At 40.4% G+C, this 16,315-nt stretch overlaps 1 protein-coding gene across 1 annotated transcript in view; it reads right to left on the bottom strand.

Moving 5' to 3' along the window:
• Nucleotides 1-16,315, bottom strand: part of KIF26A (kinesin family member 26A) — a 95,195-nt gene that overhangs the window by 26,664 nt on the left and 52,216 nt on the right. Inside the window, exon 5 of the mRNA XM_062494764.1 lies at nucleotides 145-328. Within this exon, the coding sequence (XP_062350748.1) occupies nucleotides 145-328 (184 nt within the window). The remainder of the gene's footprint in view (nucleotides 1-144; nucleotides 329-16,315) is intronic.

Raw genomic sequence — 16,315 nt, 5'->3', positions numbered from 1 at the left:
CAGCACTTCAAATGGATGTGGCTCTCTCTCTCTATCCCAAGACCCTTTTCTTGAGTCTATCCAGCTCTGTTCTAGGCCAGAAGCTTCCAGCTCAGTTAAAATTCATCTAGAAAAATATTTTAAAATATTGAAATGCAAAGTTACCTTTCCAATGCCAGGGTTATCCTTGATTTTGGACACAGCTCTCAGAAGGCATGGTGGTGCTGGGGGAGGACAGAGCTGCAGGATGCCACTGAAGTTAGTAGCATAAATAGAGAAGTCGTGTGTGTGTGGCAGGGGTGGATGGTATTTCTTTCTCTTTGAAGACAGGTTAAGCTTCTGTGCTGCTCTGTATAAAAGTAATAGCAAGAAAAGACAATGTTATTTAGGTGTTAACAGCAATCTGAACCAGACAAACAGATGCTCATTGTCATCACTGCCTGCTTAACAAATCAAGTCATTGCATTCTAATCTGATTTCATAAGGACAAGCCATCAGGACACTAATAAAGGAAATATGGGTAGAAAAATTACTGGCAAAATATTCAGCTATGTTCTCCATCAACAGAATTTCAATTATAATCTGACTTGCCCTTCCCTTCCCCCAACAGCCTGACATCTGAATCCTAAAAAACTAGCGTCTCCCTGATGTAATAAAATGCTGAAATAATCCCTTTGTCACTGGCAGAACCAGATGGACTTTGCTGGTGATAACATTATGGAAGTGGTTCCTTGTACTCTACAAGTTACTCAAGGCACAGAATAACACTCCAAGTCAGCCAAGCTCAAGATCCTCTCCTGTTGGCTGCACAGAAAATCATTAGATAACAGAACATTTCCTCCAAGGCAGATTGGTTTTTTCTCCCCAACTCCATTCTTCCACATTAAAACAGAAAGCTATTAAAAAGACATGCTTTAATGTGCTGAATGATAATGATCCTGCTTTTGAAATGCAGAATTCCAAAACATAAAAGATGAAGAAGGAGGAAAAATTAGAACATACAATTAAAATTGTAACATTCTTCCTTGTGAATAAAAATAGGAACATAATCTTTTTTTTTTCCTGCTATTCCCCATCAGCAGCACCAAACAACATAGCAAGAAACCAAACCAGAAACTTCCCTACATCAAAACCCACATAGGAAAATAAAATTCACCCTGCAGAGTGATTATTTTAAGCAGAATAAAATATACATAATAGCAAGCACATGCTGGGCAACTGGGCACGGCAATGAGGGTGAAATCTCAGTTCTCTCAAAGTCAAGGAGAGCTTTACCACATGAAAAAGACACATGTGATATGACCCTGAGACTGTCAGTAGACAGTCCATTGACAGATAAATATCATAAAAACATCCAAATTGTTAGCTTTTAGCTTTATTTTGAATGACTGTTAGGGTATCAAAAGCACAAGGTGTCCCACTGCCATCATCTGTGGACATGCTGAGACCACATTACTGATATCAGCAGGTCTTCTGGGGACAAACCACTATTCTGCTCCATGCTTGCAATATAAGGGCTTGTCACTTGGAACAAATTAGTAAGTATCTTTAGTATAGATAGAGGAGTACTATAAGATAAAGGACAAGATAAAGGATACAAGGACTACTTTACATTTTCATCGTATCTGTCAGTCCAAGATCTCCAAGTATTTTTCAGTGAGATCAAACTGACACTAGCATCTGTGAAGTATTATAAGCAACAGACCTATGGAGAAACCAAGGCAGTGTTTTGCTGTCATAATGAATTAAGGATAAATCTAGAACCACAACCATGCTACAAATCTTGAGATCACTGTCACGCAGCCTCAGGCTTAGTCATCTAGTAAGGTGATCAGTGAGGGAAACTGTTCCTTTGTTTGTATTTATTGTAGGTCAGAAATAAAAATTAACACCAAGAGCAGAAGGGCTGCACAGTTTCTTCCAGCTGCACTATTGGTTTCAAATGAGCAACAGCACAAAGAACTGGCTTTGTCTGAGGAGCAAAACTGGACATGTGAGTCAAAATTAGACAGCCAGTTAGTAGAATAGCAAGACTCTCAATAGAGATCTCCAAAATTCCCAGTCCTTTTCTCTATATTCCTAAACTTGTGTGTTAAACTCCTGAACTTTTTTACTTCAACTTCTAGAGATGCAGACCCCCTACATGCTTCCTTCTCCCTCTATAAACACTACAGTATATAGAAGAAGACAAAGATTCGTGTGATGAAAAAATGAGGCCCTTGTTCCAAACTCGGAGGGAGCCCAAAGCCACTGTCTTTTGAGGAACAAGTTGGACTTTTTCCTCTGAGGAAAGAAGCAGCTTTTGACTACCACTGCATCCTGAAACCAGCAGGAGCTGCATCCCACAGCAAAGCAAAATAGCACAAGCATGGGTTTATACATAACCTCAAGGGTTTGGTGGCAATGAGAACTGATTTAACTGCCTAAATCTCAAATCCCCTTGCTAATACTTCATTCACTATGAAAACATATGCTGAAATAGGACACCAGGAACACAGTTGCACAACTTCATTGTGGTTGCAGCTGCACATTAAAACCGTAATGCCTCTTAAATTATACGCAGTTTTACTGTGCAGAAGAGAGTCTCTACCTGTTGGTACTGTCATTGTGGAACTCAAGACAGTCATTAGCATCTATCTCCAAGTACCAATTAACAATCCTGCTTATTATTTAATTGTCTTGTTGATTAATACAAAAGATAATGTTTATTTTCTTGTTTACATGCTATGATCTCTTGTTGAAGTTATAAAAACTCCTCAAGAGAATGTCTTCAAAGTGCAATCAAGATATACATTAAATCCTGATGAAATAATTACTCCTGCAACAGATCTGGCTGAAGGAGCTCCTCTGGGAAACATACATGAAAGGGAATGAAATACAAAGGACAAATTTACTCAGGAACTGTGTGTTCAAGCAGCTAAGTACTAACACTCAATGAGTAACTGCACCCAAAAAGGCCAAGCTAAGCAAAGCATATAAACAATGAACAGAAAAGGCCACTTTTTAGAAGTATAGCATTTCTCAAAATAACTCAGTAGCACATTTCTGGGACGTTTTGATAAGCAGATCAAAGATACCTAATCTGTAACTAATTGCTTTAACTTCTGCAGCAAGCCAGAACCACTTTCAAACTGGTTCACGTTGAAAAGTATTCATAACCTCCCTGCAACTCCACTGTTCAAAGGACAGTGGCATATGCTACCTAAAGCAATTAACTGCTGTAGTGCCGATAAATCCTCTTCCTGTGAGTCTGGAGGGTGATGATTTTGCTAAGAAGTTTGGCAAAGGGACTGTTGATATCCACGTGAGATAACAGGAAACTGAAAGCAGAGGAACTAGAGTAGCTGTTGTAGAAAATAATCAGTGCTTTGATGGGCAACCAGCCAACTGCACTAATAATGATGCGAGTGGTTCACACTTAAAAAGCATCTCTTGTCAGGTAACAGTGCACAAAGCTTAATTACAACCTCTCTGTGTTTGAATGCAAGAATGGCTTCGCCTGACATTCAAACAAGGTTATTTATGAAGTTAGAACACCACAGACAACTTGCAAAAGCAGTATGAAACAGCTTGCTGGGTTTGATTTTGTTTGGTTTTTGGGTTTTTTTGTAAAAGGGAAAGGGTAAGGATCTAATCGAAAGCATAGGGCAATTTAAGCAAAACAAAACATCACTATCAAACTGCAGACTCTGAATATGAATTCAAGTAATTGTCATCCCCAGCTCCTCTAAAAAGCACAGTCAGCTCTGAACAAGAAGCCAGTTGGGCAGCCCCTCTCACCTGCTTTGCTTGGGCTCCTGGGCAGGTCCAGGCAAAGAGCACAACAGAAACACTCATCAATCCCTGTGTGCTTCTTGCAGAACAGAACAAGCAATACACTTGGTGGCATCCCAGCCACTTACTCATTAGGCCAAAATATAGGCCAAGCTGGTCTGGACACGGGCCCAAATAAATCAAACAAAATCTAACTTCAGAAACTTCTTTACTTCAGTAAAATTCATGAGAGAATACATTTAAATGGAGCCAGCCCTGAGACACTCCAGGGTGCCAGACTTTCTGCAGTCCTTTCCAACAACACATTTCTGAATTTACACTTAAGTTTTCAGTTGTGTCTTTTCTCCAGAATTCCTTTTCTCAGGGGGAATTTGATCCATGGAGATAGGGTTGGAAAAGCTCTCCTAAACTGGGCCCTTTTTGCCTAGCACCTGAAAGGCAGAACTCAAGCTCATACCAGATCACTTTCTGTAGGAAGCCTAATTTGGTGCCATGTCCATTGCCTGACCTGCTTCTTTTTCTCAAATTTAATCTTGCACAGGAGGCCCTCACACATACCTTCAGCACCACAATGACCTTGCTCAATATCAACTTTGCATCCTCACAGGGAAAATTATTTAACACCTTTAGGAAATTCTACAGAAAACTTAAGCAATATCATCATTTGTTTCTCTAGGCATGTGCCAAACATTTGTCATACCTCTGACAGAATTTTACATTTCCCACCTATCTTCTCTTTCCCCATTCAGCCTTCACAACCACTTTTCTACAGAACACTCTTGCAAGGGAAACCAAGCCCCACACTCTCATGCTTCTCTTCCAGTTAGAGAGACATCCATGTATATTGCTTTTAGCTGTGAGATCTACTGTCTGCATTTTGCTTAACTCTTTCCCTCTTTAATAGAAGACATCTTTTAAGACACTCTGGAGAGTTCTTTCCTCATAGCTAGGCGTCATGGTAGAAAATAAAACTAATATATGGCACGTGCAGGGGCACTCAAATATCAGATGACAAGGGACGGTCTCTAACCTGCTCCTTCCCCCACACAATTTACAGATTACTGACTTTTCTGCCATGCACGGATGAGACCAGTGAGGAAAACCACGGCCAGATCAATTACATAATGCTCAGCACCTAGGGAACAAGAGTGTGCATCAACAGTAGCTACAAAACCTGCTCATTGAAAGAGCCATGCCATTTTTAATTTTAAATTCTGCCTATGTTGTTAGCATGACATTTCAGATATTCTGATGTACAGCAAGCTGCTTCTGGCTTACACTCCCTGCACACATTCTGCACATTATAACTGTGAAAGTAAACAGCACGATTTAAATCCCTAAAGCACTCTTTCTGAGCATAATTTCTCCACAAAAAGAATTATACTTGAAACTTTCATAACTATGCAAAGTTATAAAATTTTTCCTTAAAACTTTTGAATTTTATTAACCTTCAGAAAGAAGAGAGCTATGAAGTATACTTCGGGACACATACTATAAATGGATCAACTGAGATAAAGGCAGAGGACTTAAAGGACACAGTACATTTATGGACAAACTGCCACAATTCAGAAATAGAACTGGGAGTCCTGCTTCCCATTATTAAGCTCCACTGACTAGAATAATAAAATAAAACTTCTGCACATTCATTTCAACTTGACTCATTAAATATTAACAGTTTTAGTGTTATTAGCCAGTCTTATCTTTCAGAGATTGCTATCATTATTCATATTGTGAGAATGCTGAAGGGCTTCACTGAAAGGGCCAAGGCCGAAGAAGTTCACAGTCCAAGCCTTAAATATCCTGAACTTTGGACTTTACACAAGAGTATGCTTACTCAAGACTTTTGGTTTGACCTTGAGAGACATCACGGAAGTGATTTTTATCCTGGTTCTGAGCCATCTCCTAAGTTTGAAAAATTATGGATGCAGGCTTTACACTGAAAAACAGTCAATTTTAAACCAAAGCTTTCCCAAACATTCCCAGTTCTCAGCTCAACAAGGCATAAATTCCCCCCACATAACCAATATCCCAATCTTTTCCTGCTGCCAACCAGTCCAAAAGGAAGCAGTGGGAAAGTCACAGCCTGTCATCCTATCTGCAGTTCCAGTTATTGTTTCCTTAATCACTCATCAAAATAGGCAACCAATAGACGGATGTCCTACAATAGATCCTCCAGCACCCTGTCCCAAGCCTTCCATAACTCACAGGATAAACTTGGTTGGCATTATTATTTTTATTATTGCTATTGTTGTTTGATTTGTGGTTCAAAAGCTAGAAAGTCAGCACAAGGAAAAAAAAAATGCAGCTGCTACCCAAAACCCCAAGCAAAATTAAAAACTAACAAAGTATCTGTTTCCACTAACAGCATTCACCTTGGAAAAAAATAATGTGATTTTTAAAAACACATTTTTAAAGAGAGAACCAGGAATGTCTAAATACATCATGAAGGTTCGGAAAGGACAGGCATCATCTGTATTTCTAGAGTAAATTTGTCCAAGGAGCCACTTATAAAGCATATGATAAACTTTGAGGGTATGGTCTCTTCCTCCCTCAAGCCTACTCAGTTTCTGTGATGGATGTACAGCTTCTGTACTTTCCCTACTTCGTACCATTACACAAATTCTGCACCAAACCTTTGTTTGCTTAGCTGTCCCAGCAACGTTGCTGAGAATAACTGCCAGGAAGAAAAAACAATGTTCCTTATTTCTGTGTTTTGACTTCCTCAATAAATAATTAGTTCATCTGGATCACAATGCACAGCCTCAAACAATGGCATTTTTATAATGGGGGAGGGTAATAAAGTTTCAATAGAAATACATTATTCTGAAACATTCCAAAATGTCAAACTACATTTAGTAATTTGAGGATGTTACCCCACCAACACTGTGAGAGCAAGTATCTCCAATTCGAGACAAAGTTCATGCCTTGCCTCATGCACATAACATAATCTTGCAATTCAGACTTGAATTTCAGCCTCTCACTTTGACCTTGTCATTTTCTCTTACTATCTCTTATTAAAATCAGCAAGGCAGAAATAAAAATCAGCAGTGTTGACATATTAAGAACATCATTTCACAGTTTTTTACCAGACAGTTTTTAACTATACTTACTCTTAGAAAATTCACATCTCCCATCTCCCATTCCCTATTTTCCCCCACCTCACTAGCAGACATGCAGAGGAGCTTATTTCCTTCTCCAGCAGCAGCAGTTACCTGGATGAAAACCACTACCACACCCCAGTCAGCCTTCTCTTTTCAAATTAAGCAGTCTCAATCCTTCCAACCTCTCCTCACAGGTCAGGTTTCCTTGATTTCTGACCATCCTTGTGGCTTGCCCCCAACTCTGTTCACAACTTCATTAAGTATGGAATAAAAGTTTTGTGCACCAGTGAGCAATGATCAAGGCTCACCTGAATTCAGGCACAGTACAGAAAGGCCAGGCAAAGCCACTCTAGGATAAACTCAAAACTCATCTCCAGAAGATGAAAAGCTAAAACAAACCTGCAAGGTACTCCTGACATCAGAAGAGCTCCCTCACACTGTAGAAACCCAAGAGGTTGTCCCTCCACTCAGCTGATTATTAAATTAACAGAAGCAACCAGTCTAGCCCATCTTCAAGCATTCAAGCAATTTGCATATAGGTATCCAAGAAGAAATTTTCACCACACTACTCTGTAATTTTTTCCCAAGCTTAAGAAACACAAAAGGGCAGATCCTCACGAGCACTGACAGTTGCACTCCAACTATTTTTCCTGCTCTCCCAAACCAGCAGCTTCTGAGGTTGCTGCTACAAAATTTTCACTTCCATGTTCTCTTCGGTTTGTAGGTTTGAGACGTTTTTCTGGCCAAAGAACATTTCTTCAGTAGCCAGAACCAGTGTTCAGGAACCGACTTTTATGTGCATATACATATATACATATATATGTATATATATACACATCAGAATAACAGCTAGTCACAGCAGCCTGCCACATACCATTTCCAGCTCTGCTCACTAATGATGTTAAACAAAGCAAGAGCAGATGAACATATTGCTGCACTTCCACACTCGCTGTTTACAACTGTACCATATGACAAACTGCTGAAAACCTGTGTAGGTTAATCTTTAAGTAAGCACGACTGTCAACACCTAATACAGAAATATGTCAGTTCCCAGGCTGCACACTGCATGGGATACATAGCTGTGTACTGAAAATACAGCTACCTGAATGCCAGCAATATTTCCCCACTCTGTTTCATGAGCTAACTGAGCTAAAGCAGGCAGAACCACATCAATCCAAGCTCACTCCTCCGGCAAAAAAAAGTTGGACTTATTTGCCAGCAAGACACAGATGCATGAAACAGTCAAGTTGAGAAAAACAGAATTCTAGTCTCATTTGTATTTTGTCAGGAAAAAGTAAGAAAGACATTCTTAAAACTACAAAGTAATGCAATTGAAACAATGGTGCTAACTAGCCCTTCACTACTGAAGTAACATGTAAAATGATTACTTAAAATTTTGCTTTGTAGTATCAGCTCCTGATGTACAAAAATCATTCTGCTCATTCAGGCTGCTCCAGGGAAGAGGTAGATGTATTGTAAGTGGAAAAGATAAGAGATAACATACATGACATGGCTAACAAGGGTTTGTCTGGAACACCAGATTCAGACAAATATCTAACAGGAAAGAGAAGGATCAAAAGAGGGGGAAATCCTGTATTTCCATGTTCCTGATTGCATACGGCAGTCTGAATACAAGCAAGCATCTGTGAATATAATGCCTTCTTCAGAATAAAAGCACTGAGGTGGGTTACATTTTACCTTCCTTTGACCCAACACACCATCCCCACAGATACACCTTTCTCATCAATTCCAACTCCCTCAGTTGCATATTTTATTGCACATCTCGAAAATCCACAGAGGATGCACTCCCACTTCAGCTGGGTTTTATTTCAGATGCTTAGTCAAAAGCTTGACACCTATACTGCCAAGCAAATAACTTCTCAGGAGGGCATTTACTTATTCTTGCTGTTAGTGAGTTAAATGGTCATTGACAGCATTAAATGATGCAGTGGAAATCATCCAAGTACAGAAGTGGTATGCCTACACAATGAGGATTTTTAAACAGAGGAGGGACACATGGGCTTCTAAACCCAGGGTTACTATGATTTATTTAACTGACATCAGTTCTGAAGTGATACTTCTCAGAGGTATAACAGGCTGATACTGCAGTGCCCTTAAAAATAGCACTTAGAAGGAAAATTTGAGATGCATGTTTTTCAATCACTGCAGATGGAGAGATCTGACTATTTTTGACCCAAAGATGGTATCTTCAAATTTCAGTAAAAATGAGCAACTCCTGAAGACCTGCTTGAGACACATTATCAAACAATATTCTGAAGCTTGCCCTGAAGTCCAGAAAGCTTCACTAATAACATTTAGATTAGATTTATTATATGCTGATTAACATCCATCGAGTCCTTTCCTCCAGAGGGCAAGTGCTTCCTAATAAGCAAGCTCCAACACCGAGGACACAAAAAAGCCAAAAGTGAAGCAGAAAGTAAACCCAATAGCAGCACTAACTAATGATGAGTGAGACACCAGCTAAGCTCTTTGAAATGTCCTGCCAAAAGAAACATCTTCCATACTCCAGCAGGAAGGATGAAGGAAGTTTTAGAAAGCCAAAATTCAGTATTTCATAGGCAATTAAAAAGTATCATCAGAGTAATCCTGCAGTTGGTCAAGCAAGCACTGCAGCTATAGTGCTGATGCATTGTTTTGGCCTGACATTTTATTTTTGTAATAAATGATAATGTGGGATGTCTTGTTTTGCGACAAGCACAAGCAAGCAAAGCAGTTTAGCTCTGAAAAGAGACAGCGCCATTTCAAAGTCCATCTGCCCTGCAAAACACATCCTGTACACCATAAACTGAATGTAGAGTGACTCCAAGTTAGCCAGGACAACTAAATATTCAATAAACTATCAGTCTGATTTAAAACTATTTCACCTGCCAAGTCTGTCTTAACAATGGTATTAAAATAGTTAAATATGTTACCAGAAGAGTCTGGAAGTCACTAATAAAGTTGTAAAACAGGTGCAAACTGTCAAATTACATCCCCACAGGAAAGTCACCATTATCATTTTACCTATGGAATGCTCCATTCCCACTGCAGAAAAACCACCAGTGCAGCTGCCACTGCTGCCAAGCTGAGGAGCCCCAAATAACGGAGTCAGAGCAAGCGCTGGTGTTCAGGAGTCCAGGAACCAAAAAAGCAGGCAGACTGGGAGGGCTGGGCTGAGGGGGAGGCAGGAGAAGTGCTCCTCTTGACAAGCTAGGAAGGGCAGAAAGAAAGGAAAAATCCAAGGGGAAAGAGAGACTCTGGTAGCTAGGTAGCAGTGAGATTCCATATACTTAGGAAAACAGAATAATCAAGTGCATTCAACTAGGGAGGAAGGAGAAAATAAAGAAAGGGTCATACAGAAGAAAAAAAAATTAAGGGAGAAAATATTAAGTCCAGGCAAGCAGAAGAGAGGACAAAGTAAGAAGAAATATCTTCATGACTCCAGTCAAGTACTTCAGACCTTTTCCTGGTTTAAAAGCCACTGACTACCATCTACCCTCTTAAATAAATGCAAACCTTAGTAGCTCTGAAGGCATAGATTCTCTCCTGCTTGTAGGCACATCTGTTTTAAATTATTCTTCTTTTCCTCATGCTGGCATCAAGAATGCCCCAGTATATAGAGCTAATCCAAGACCCAACTGCTGTAACCACTGTCTGTACTGAAACACCTACAGCAGCTCAAAAAGTCATCACATCTCCTGGGAGGGCTGCCTCTGCTGCTCCAGAACCTCTTGTATTATCATTCATCAAGGCACTCAAGGACTGACAAAAATCAGCCCTCCTCAGGTGTGGCCTCAAATTACAAAGATCTTTAAGGTATTCAGTCAGCAGAAAACACTGGAAGAGCTTTGTTGTGCCCCAGTTCTGCTTCTGCTCTCAAACTGGAGTTAAGACCTAGAACATCCTCTCCAAAATCCTGACCTCATCACGTGGTCCCCACATTACTCGATCCATTTCCCCCCCTCTTTCACTGCTTCTTCCTTTTCATATTTCTTGCCAAGCTGGTTGGCACCAGGTTCCCTCCTTTCTTTATTCTGCCACCTCTTCCACATTCCAACCCGCTCCCACACAAGTCTACAGCCTGTGCTATCCAAGAGAGGCTTCTCCTTCCAAACATCTCCCTGACACTGCTGTCTTGCATGATCTCTCCCATACCATGATCCCTACCACACCGTACAGGAGCTCTGTCTTCCAAGGCAATGACTCACAGATGCCCAGTCCTGCTTCATCTGGTCACCACCCAGTTCCCCCTGAGACTCTGTCAAACCCTCACCACAGGCTCTCCACCTTGTCTGATCATCCAGAGCTTCACCCCTCTAAATCAACAGGCATACCCTGACCATAGATCTGTTGGTCTCTGGCACCTTTTCATGCTTTGTGTAGCGTTCTAACTCAGCATTATTCATTTCCAAACTCTACTTTCCTTCATCTCTCAGCTACTCCAATTTCCTCACCTTTACAATTTCCTTATTTTCCCTTTGCCAAACTAGAGCTCAGTGTCTCATCCCCGCCCCGTCAGTCTCACAGATGAGCAGTTCCTAGCAGGGAGCCTGGCTCACCGCACACCAATAATGCAGTGTGTAAATGCATGATGCTATATTAGTAGTGATACCAGTAATGATGTTCTGTTCTTAAACACGTTGTCCTGAGAGTCATTTGTGCTTCCAAGAACAAAGCCTAATAAATGCAGGCTTATCTCCTAATTTATCCTCCTCACAGGCTAACGTGAAATGGGATATACCTAAAGCATACACTCTTTGTTTGTCCTTAATTACAGGCAGTATTATGCTGCCACAGCAACTAGGAAAGCTTAAGCTGCCCTAAGTGATACAAGACACTGCACAAAGCCTCACACCCTGCCCCATCTCCTGTCCCCAGCGCGCTGTGAGACGTGCAGGTCACACTTGCTCTCCAGGGACAGAGAGCAGCCACATTCCAGCAGGGTGGCATGGCACCAGGAGACAAGGCCAGCCCCTGGTCACACCTGCTCCCTCTCCATTTGCACATTTGCATCAGGGCTGTCTTGCTCTCCCTGGCTCCAAGCAGACAGTAAAAGGGGGACAGGAGGGCATCCCCTCTCCAGCTCCACACAGTGGGAAGGACACTGCAGGGAACAGGCTGCTCCACTCCTCTACTCTAAACCCAGAGTAGGGACTCATTAAGGAGAAAACATTAATTATGTATCTGGCTGCCCCTGAAACAGCTAGATGCTCCACTTCACCTGCAGATCCACAGCTCTCCCTCAAGCTGCAAATGTCTCAGACACCATTCCTAAGCAGTGACCTAATGGTAGCAAGAGCAAGTGGGGTTTTTTGGGGCATTTAACAAAGAAGGGATGGATGGCACTGTGGGGCTGCTGGGCATTAAGGCCAGCAAGCCATCACATCCCTGAGGAGCCCTGCAGCTCCTATCATATGACACTGTGTAATAGGGACAAACCATGCATGGGGTTTGGATGCATCTGCCAGCAAAGCAGCCCCAAATCAGGAAGACCTTGTACCCCACTTTCTGAGGGAACTAATTCAAATTGAATTTTCCCACATCACGTCAACACGATTTCTTGGGTGGGGGTTATGCTTACTGAGGAAGCTTTAACAAGTGACTCTGCTTCCTCTCTTGACCCATGATTCATCAAGAATTTACTGTGGTTACCTGCAACTACAGCAAGGATTTCTGTTTCAGCCTCACAGACTAGCTTAACTATCACAGGTCAGCACAAAAATCTCTAACTCAGGATCCAGTGAATCATAGATTTTCTTCACCTTTTGATGAACTACTACTTATTCATAACCCAGTTATTCATATTATCTGTCAAAGAGATTTAATTTGTCAGCTCTGCACAAAGCCAGGACACCCACACACCCCAGCAGGGTACTGGGCAGAAGTTTACAGCTATTAAATACAGAGAACTGTGAACTACATTATGAGCTTAGCAGGAATATAATTCTTGCTTTTAACAGGACAGAGGATGACAAGCTGAAGTGATTTACCTAGAAACATCTTAAACATGGCAACTTATTTAAACAAATACGTTTCTCTTTCTTTTTTTCCCCTGAATTAAATTCTGAAAGTACTGATAGTCACGGAATAATCAGGTTTAACCAGTTAGCAGTAATATATGCCTCAAGTGTTCCTAATACATCATAATCTTCTTTCACAGAATTTGCATCACTGTCAAACTGAACTACTGATTTTCAGTTGATGCTTTTAACATGTTTCTATGGTTACTTTCCAAGGTCGCATCAGAGAAGCATGAACAGAAAGACAAAAGGCATTTTGCATCCTTCACCATATTAAATAATTTATGAAAGTTAAGGCATTCTCGAGGAAAAAAAAATCATAAAAGAATTGGTTCTGAGGTTATTTTCTTTGCAACAGTTTGAAGCACAGCAAAATCAATATCTCTACAAAAGCTTTCAAGATGAGACTATTTGACTAATGTTCCATATGGTACAAAATGCTAAAGAACACATTCTAAGTTTAGATCTATATGCACAAGCCTACATGAACTGCATGAATGGACGTTAAAGCAAAATGTAGACATCTAATTTGCTGCTATCAGCTTCATCCTTTAAATCAGCCATGAGCCATTGTTTCAGTATTCTAAATTTAAAAGATGCAAAAACAAAACTGAAAAAACATGAAGTAAAACCAGTATTGACAGGCTTTATTACTTCCACCATTTTCTATTCAAAGCCACACAGATTTCATCTGTCCCCTAAATGTTACAAATTTTGACTAGTGTAATGAAAGCTTGTACGAAAAATATCTGAATTCTCTGCCTACCACTACACTAGATCAGAGTTTATTGGAACTAATTGAAGTGTCTAAGGCTTGGAACAAAAACACATTAGTCATTTAGTGGTTGTGCTAATATTGCTATGCCTTTCCTGCAGTTTCATTACATACAGACTGCTTCAATACCCTAATCATATGCTCAGTCACAGCACAATCAGGACACAGAGTACTGACAAGCTGTCCCACCATGCCTAAAGCTGATAAGGTGTCTGCTCTATGAGTAACCTCAATTATTGACTATATTTTATGGTCAATCTAATGACCAAATGCTTATCAGTGAACCATCAGGTGCCTGTAATAGGATAGTGACCCTTAGTTTATATGTACCATTACTGCTCATTAGTGAATAATTAGATTCTTTAATCCAAATTCACAGGCATTAAAATATGATGGAATATCCTGACTCTATAAAAAGACAACTACGCTTAGTTTAACTCTTCAGATGTTCAATTACATTACTCAGAGACTGTATATTTTGTTAAGAAAATCTGCTTGCAAAAAGCATATAATGTGCAATGTTTTATATCATGCCTAAATTGACACAGCTTTCCCAAACACGCAGGAGGATGACGACAGTAGAAAGATAATGGGTGTGATTCACCACTGTGATTCTACAGATTTATTATCTTAAATTATTTTAATCTAGCAAAGCCCAGCAACATTGCAAATAATTTAGAGATCTGAAAACTAGTGATTGCTATGTTTGGAAGACAAACTTTTTAAACAAAAGCAGGTGGATAAAAGGGAATGGAGTTGCACCTATACAGTTATTTCCCCACTTCAAAGGCAGCAGTCCCAGAGCAGCAAAATGAAACCCTGAAAGAAAACCAGTTTGAAAAGATCAACAACATCAAATAAGATGAGAATTTTAAAAGAGGGACTTAATGAAGTTTGTCTTCTGCTCAATGCTGTTCAGGGTTGCTTGCTTAGATACAGATTTTCTTCTAAACAGCTCTAATTCGTCCTTGCTGCCCTGCCACTGCTCAAATCTTCCTTCCAGCTTGTGCACTGAGAGCAGGTATCCCTGTTCTCCAAACACCACACCCCCACCCAGCTGCACAGCCACTGCTGCCACCACTGTCCCCAGCCACCAACAGGCAGAAATGGCACCTTAATGGTGACAGCTTCGATTTATTGGGATCTTCTCCCAAGGGAGTGGTATTTTCATTTTTGTCAGAGAGCCCATTAACCTCTTCCCAAGTGCATGCCCATTCTCCTCCCTGCTGCCTTTCTCCTGCCTCATTTTAGAAACACCATTTCCTCTCTTCCCCCGCTGTTTGCGTGACAAGAAAAAACAACTTTGTTATAAAGCTTATTACACCTTTAGAAGAAAATATGCCAGTATTTACTTAGCCGCAAGCACAGTCCACAGAAGGTGAGATCCTACAACTATCTCACATATTTTCCCTTAGTAATATAAAGTTTGTTCAGGTTCCTTACACAAAAAGCCCTCCTGGAAACTGGTATGAAGTGTGGAGCACTAGGCAAGGCACAGCTCATGCCACACTGAAGGACAAAGCCAGCTGCATTCTTCTTAAAACTGAAGAATGAAAGAATAAACTTCTCTTGAAATGTAAGGGTGAACTGGGAGTCTCTTCACAGCCATCCATTAATAAAAGCTGTGCTTTTTGCCCTGGCTTCCTCACTCTGCCAGTGACCTACTGAGAAGCTCCATTTTCTGCTAAATCCTCTGGTCTTCTGGTAACACAACCACTGAGTAATGTCTGGCAATTTGCTTGCGTGACACAGTCAGATGTTAATCAAAGCTTTCCTCCTTCTGTGACAGATCACAGTGAGGAAAAAAGCTTAAAACTGATTTAATTTCTTAATACGATTCTGTCTGCTGTCTTTAATATTTGGCTTTGATTTTGAATACTTAGCGCATCTCTGCATTTCTTGGTAACGAATAAAATACTTTTTTTTAAGATCATAATTAAGCTTGAAGAAATTAAATATGACATTCAAATGAGAAAGAGCTTTGGATGAATATGTAGATTCGGGCTGCACATATGCTTAACAAAATCAATGCATTCCCTGAAGAGAGGATCTTAAAGAAACTCATTTTAACTATGGGGAAGGACTTCTTATGACCAGGTGTAATTTTTGTTGCATCTCATACTAATTACTTTCCAGGTGAGGATATGAACTCTCTGTCCTGCCTTCAGAGTTTATGACCTTACAAACACAAAACTGATTCTCATCTGGGAACAAACTGGAGCAAAAAACACAACAACCAGCCAAAAAAATCCAGCATAGATCTCCCTTCCCAGGCACAAAACAGTCCACAAGCATGAGTGTAAGGGTGTTATTTCAGCAAAGAGAAACTCCATTTTTAATTTGAGAAAGGCGTTTATATGTGGCCGAGAAACCATGTCACAACCCAAAGCTAACTGTGCTAGGACCTGTACAAACACAGCAAATGCTGTTTCATGAAAGATAAGACTGGAATACTTTATTCACGTGGAAAAAAAATTTGCATCTAGCGTTGCTGTGGCTCAGGAAATCACAGGTGCAGTTTTCAAAAGCACACTATGAAGGCTTTGTCTTCCAAAGTTGGTAACCCTGCACCCAAATACACTGGGCATTAACATATATGCATATTTTTACCTATCTACTTTATTCCTAAGGCAAAACAGCCCTTTTAACAAGCCAGAGTTTCAACC

The sequence above is a fragment of the Cinclus cinclus genome, chromosome 6 (assembly GCF_963662255.1).
Source record: "Cinclus cinclus chromosome 6, bCinCin1.1, whole genome shotgun sequence".
Classification (NCBI taxonomy): Eukaryota; Metazoa; Chordata; class Aves; order Passeriformes; family Cinclidae; genus Cinclus; species Cinclus cinclus.
Note: the sequence above shows the minus strand (reverse complement) of the source record. Positions and strands in the feature narration are given on the sequence as shown.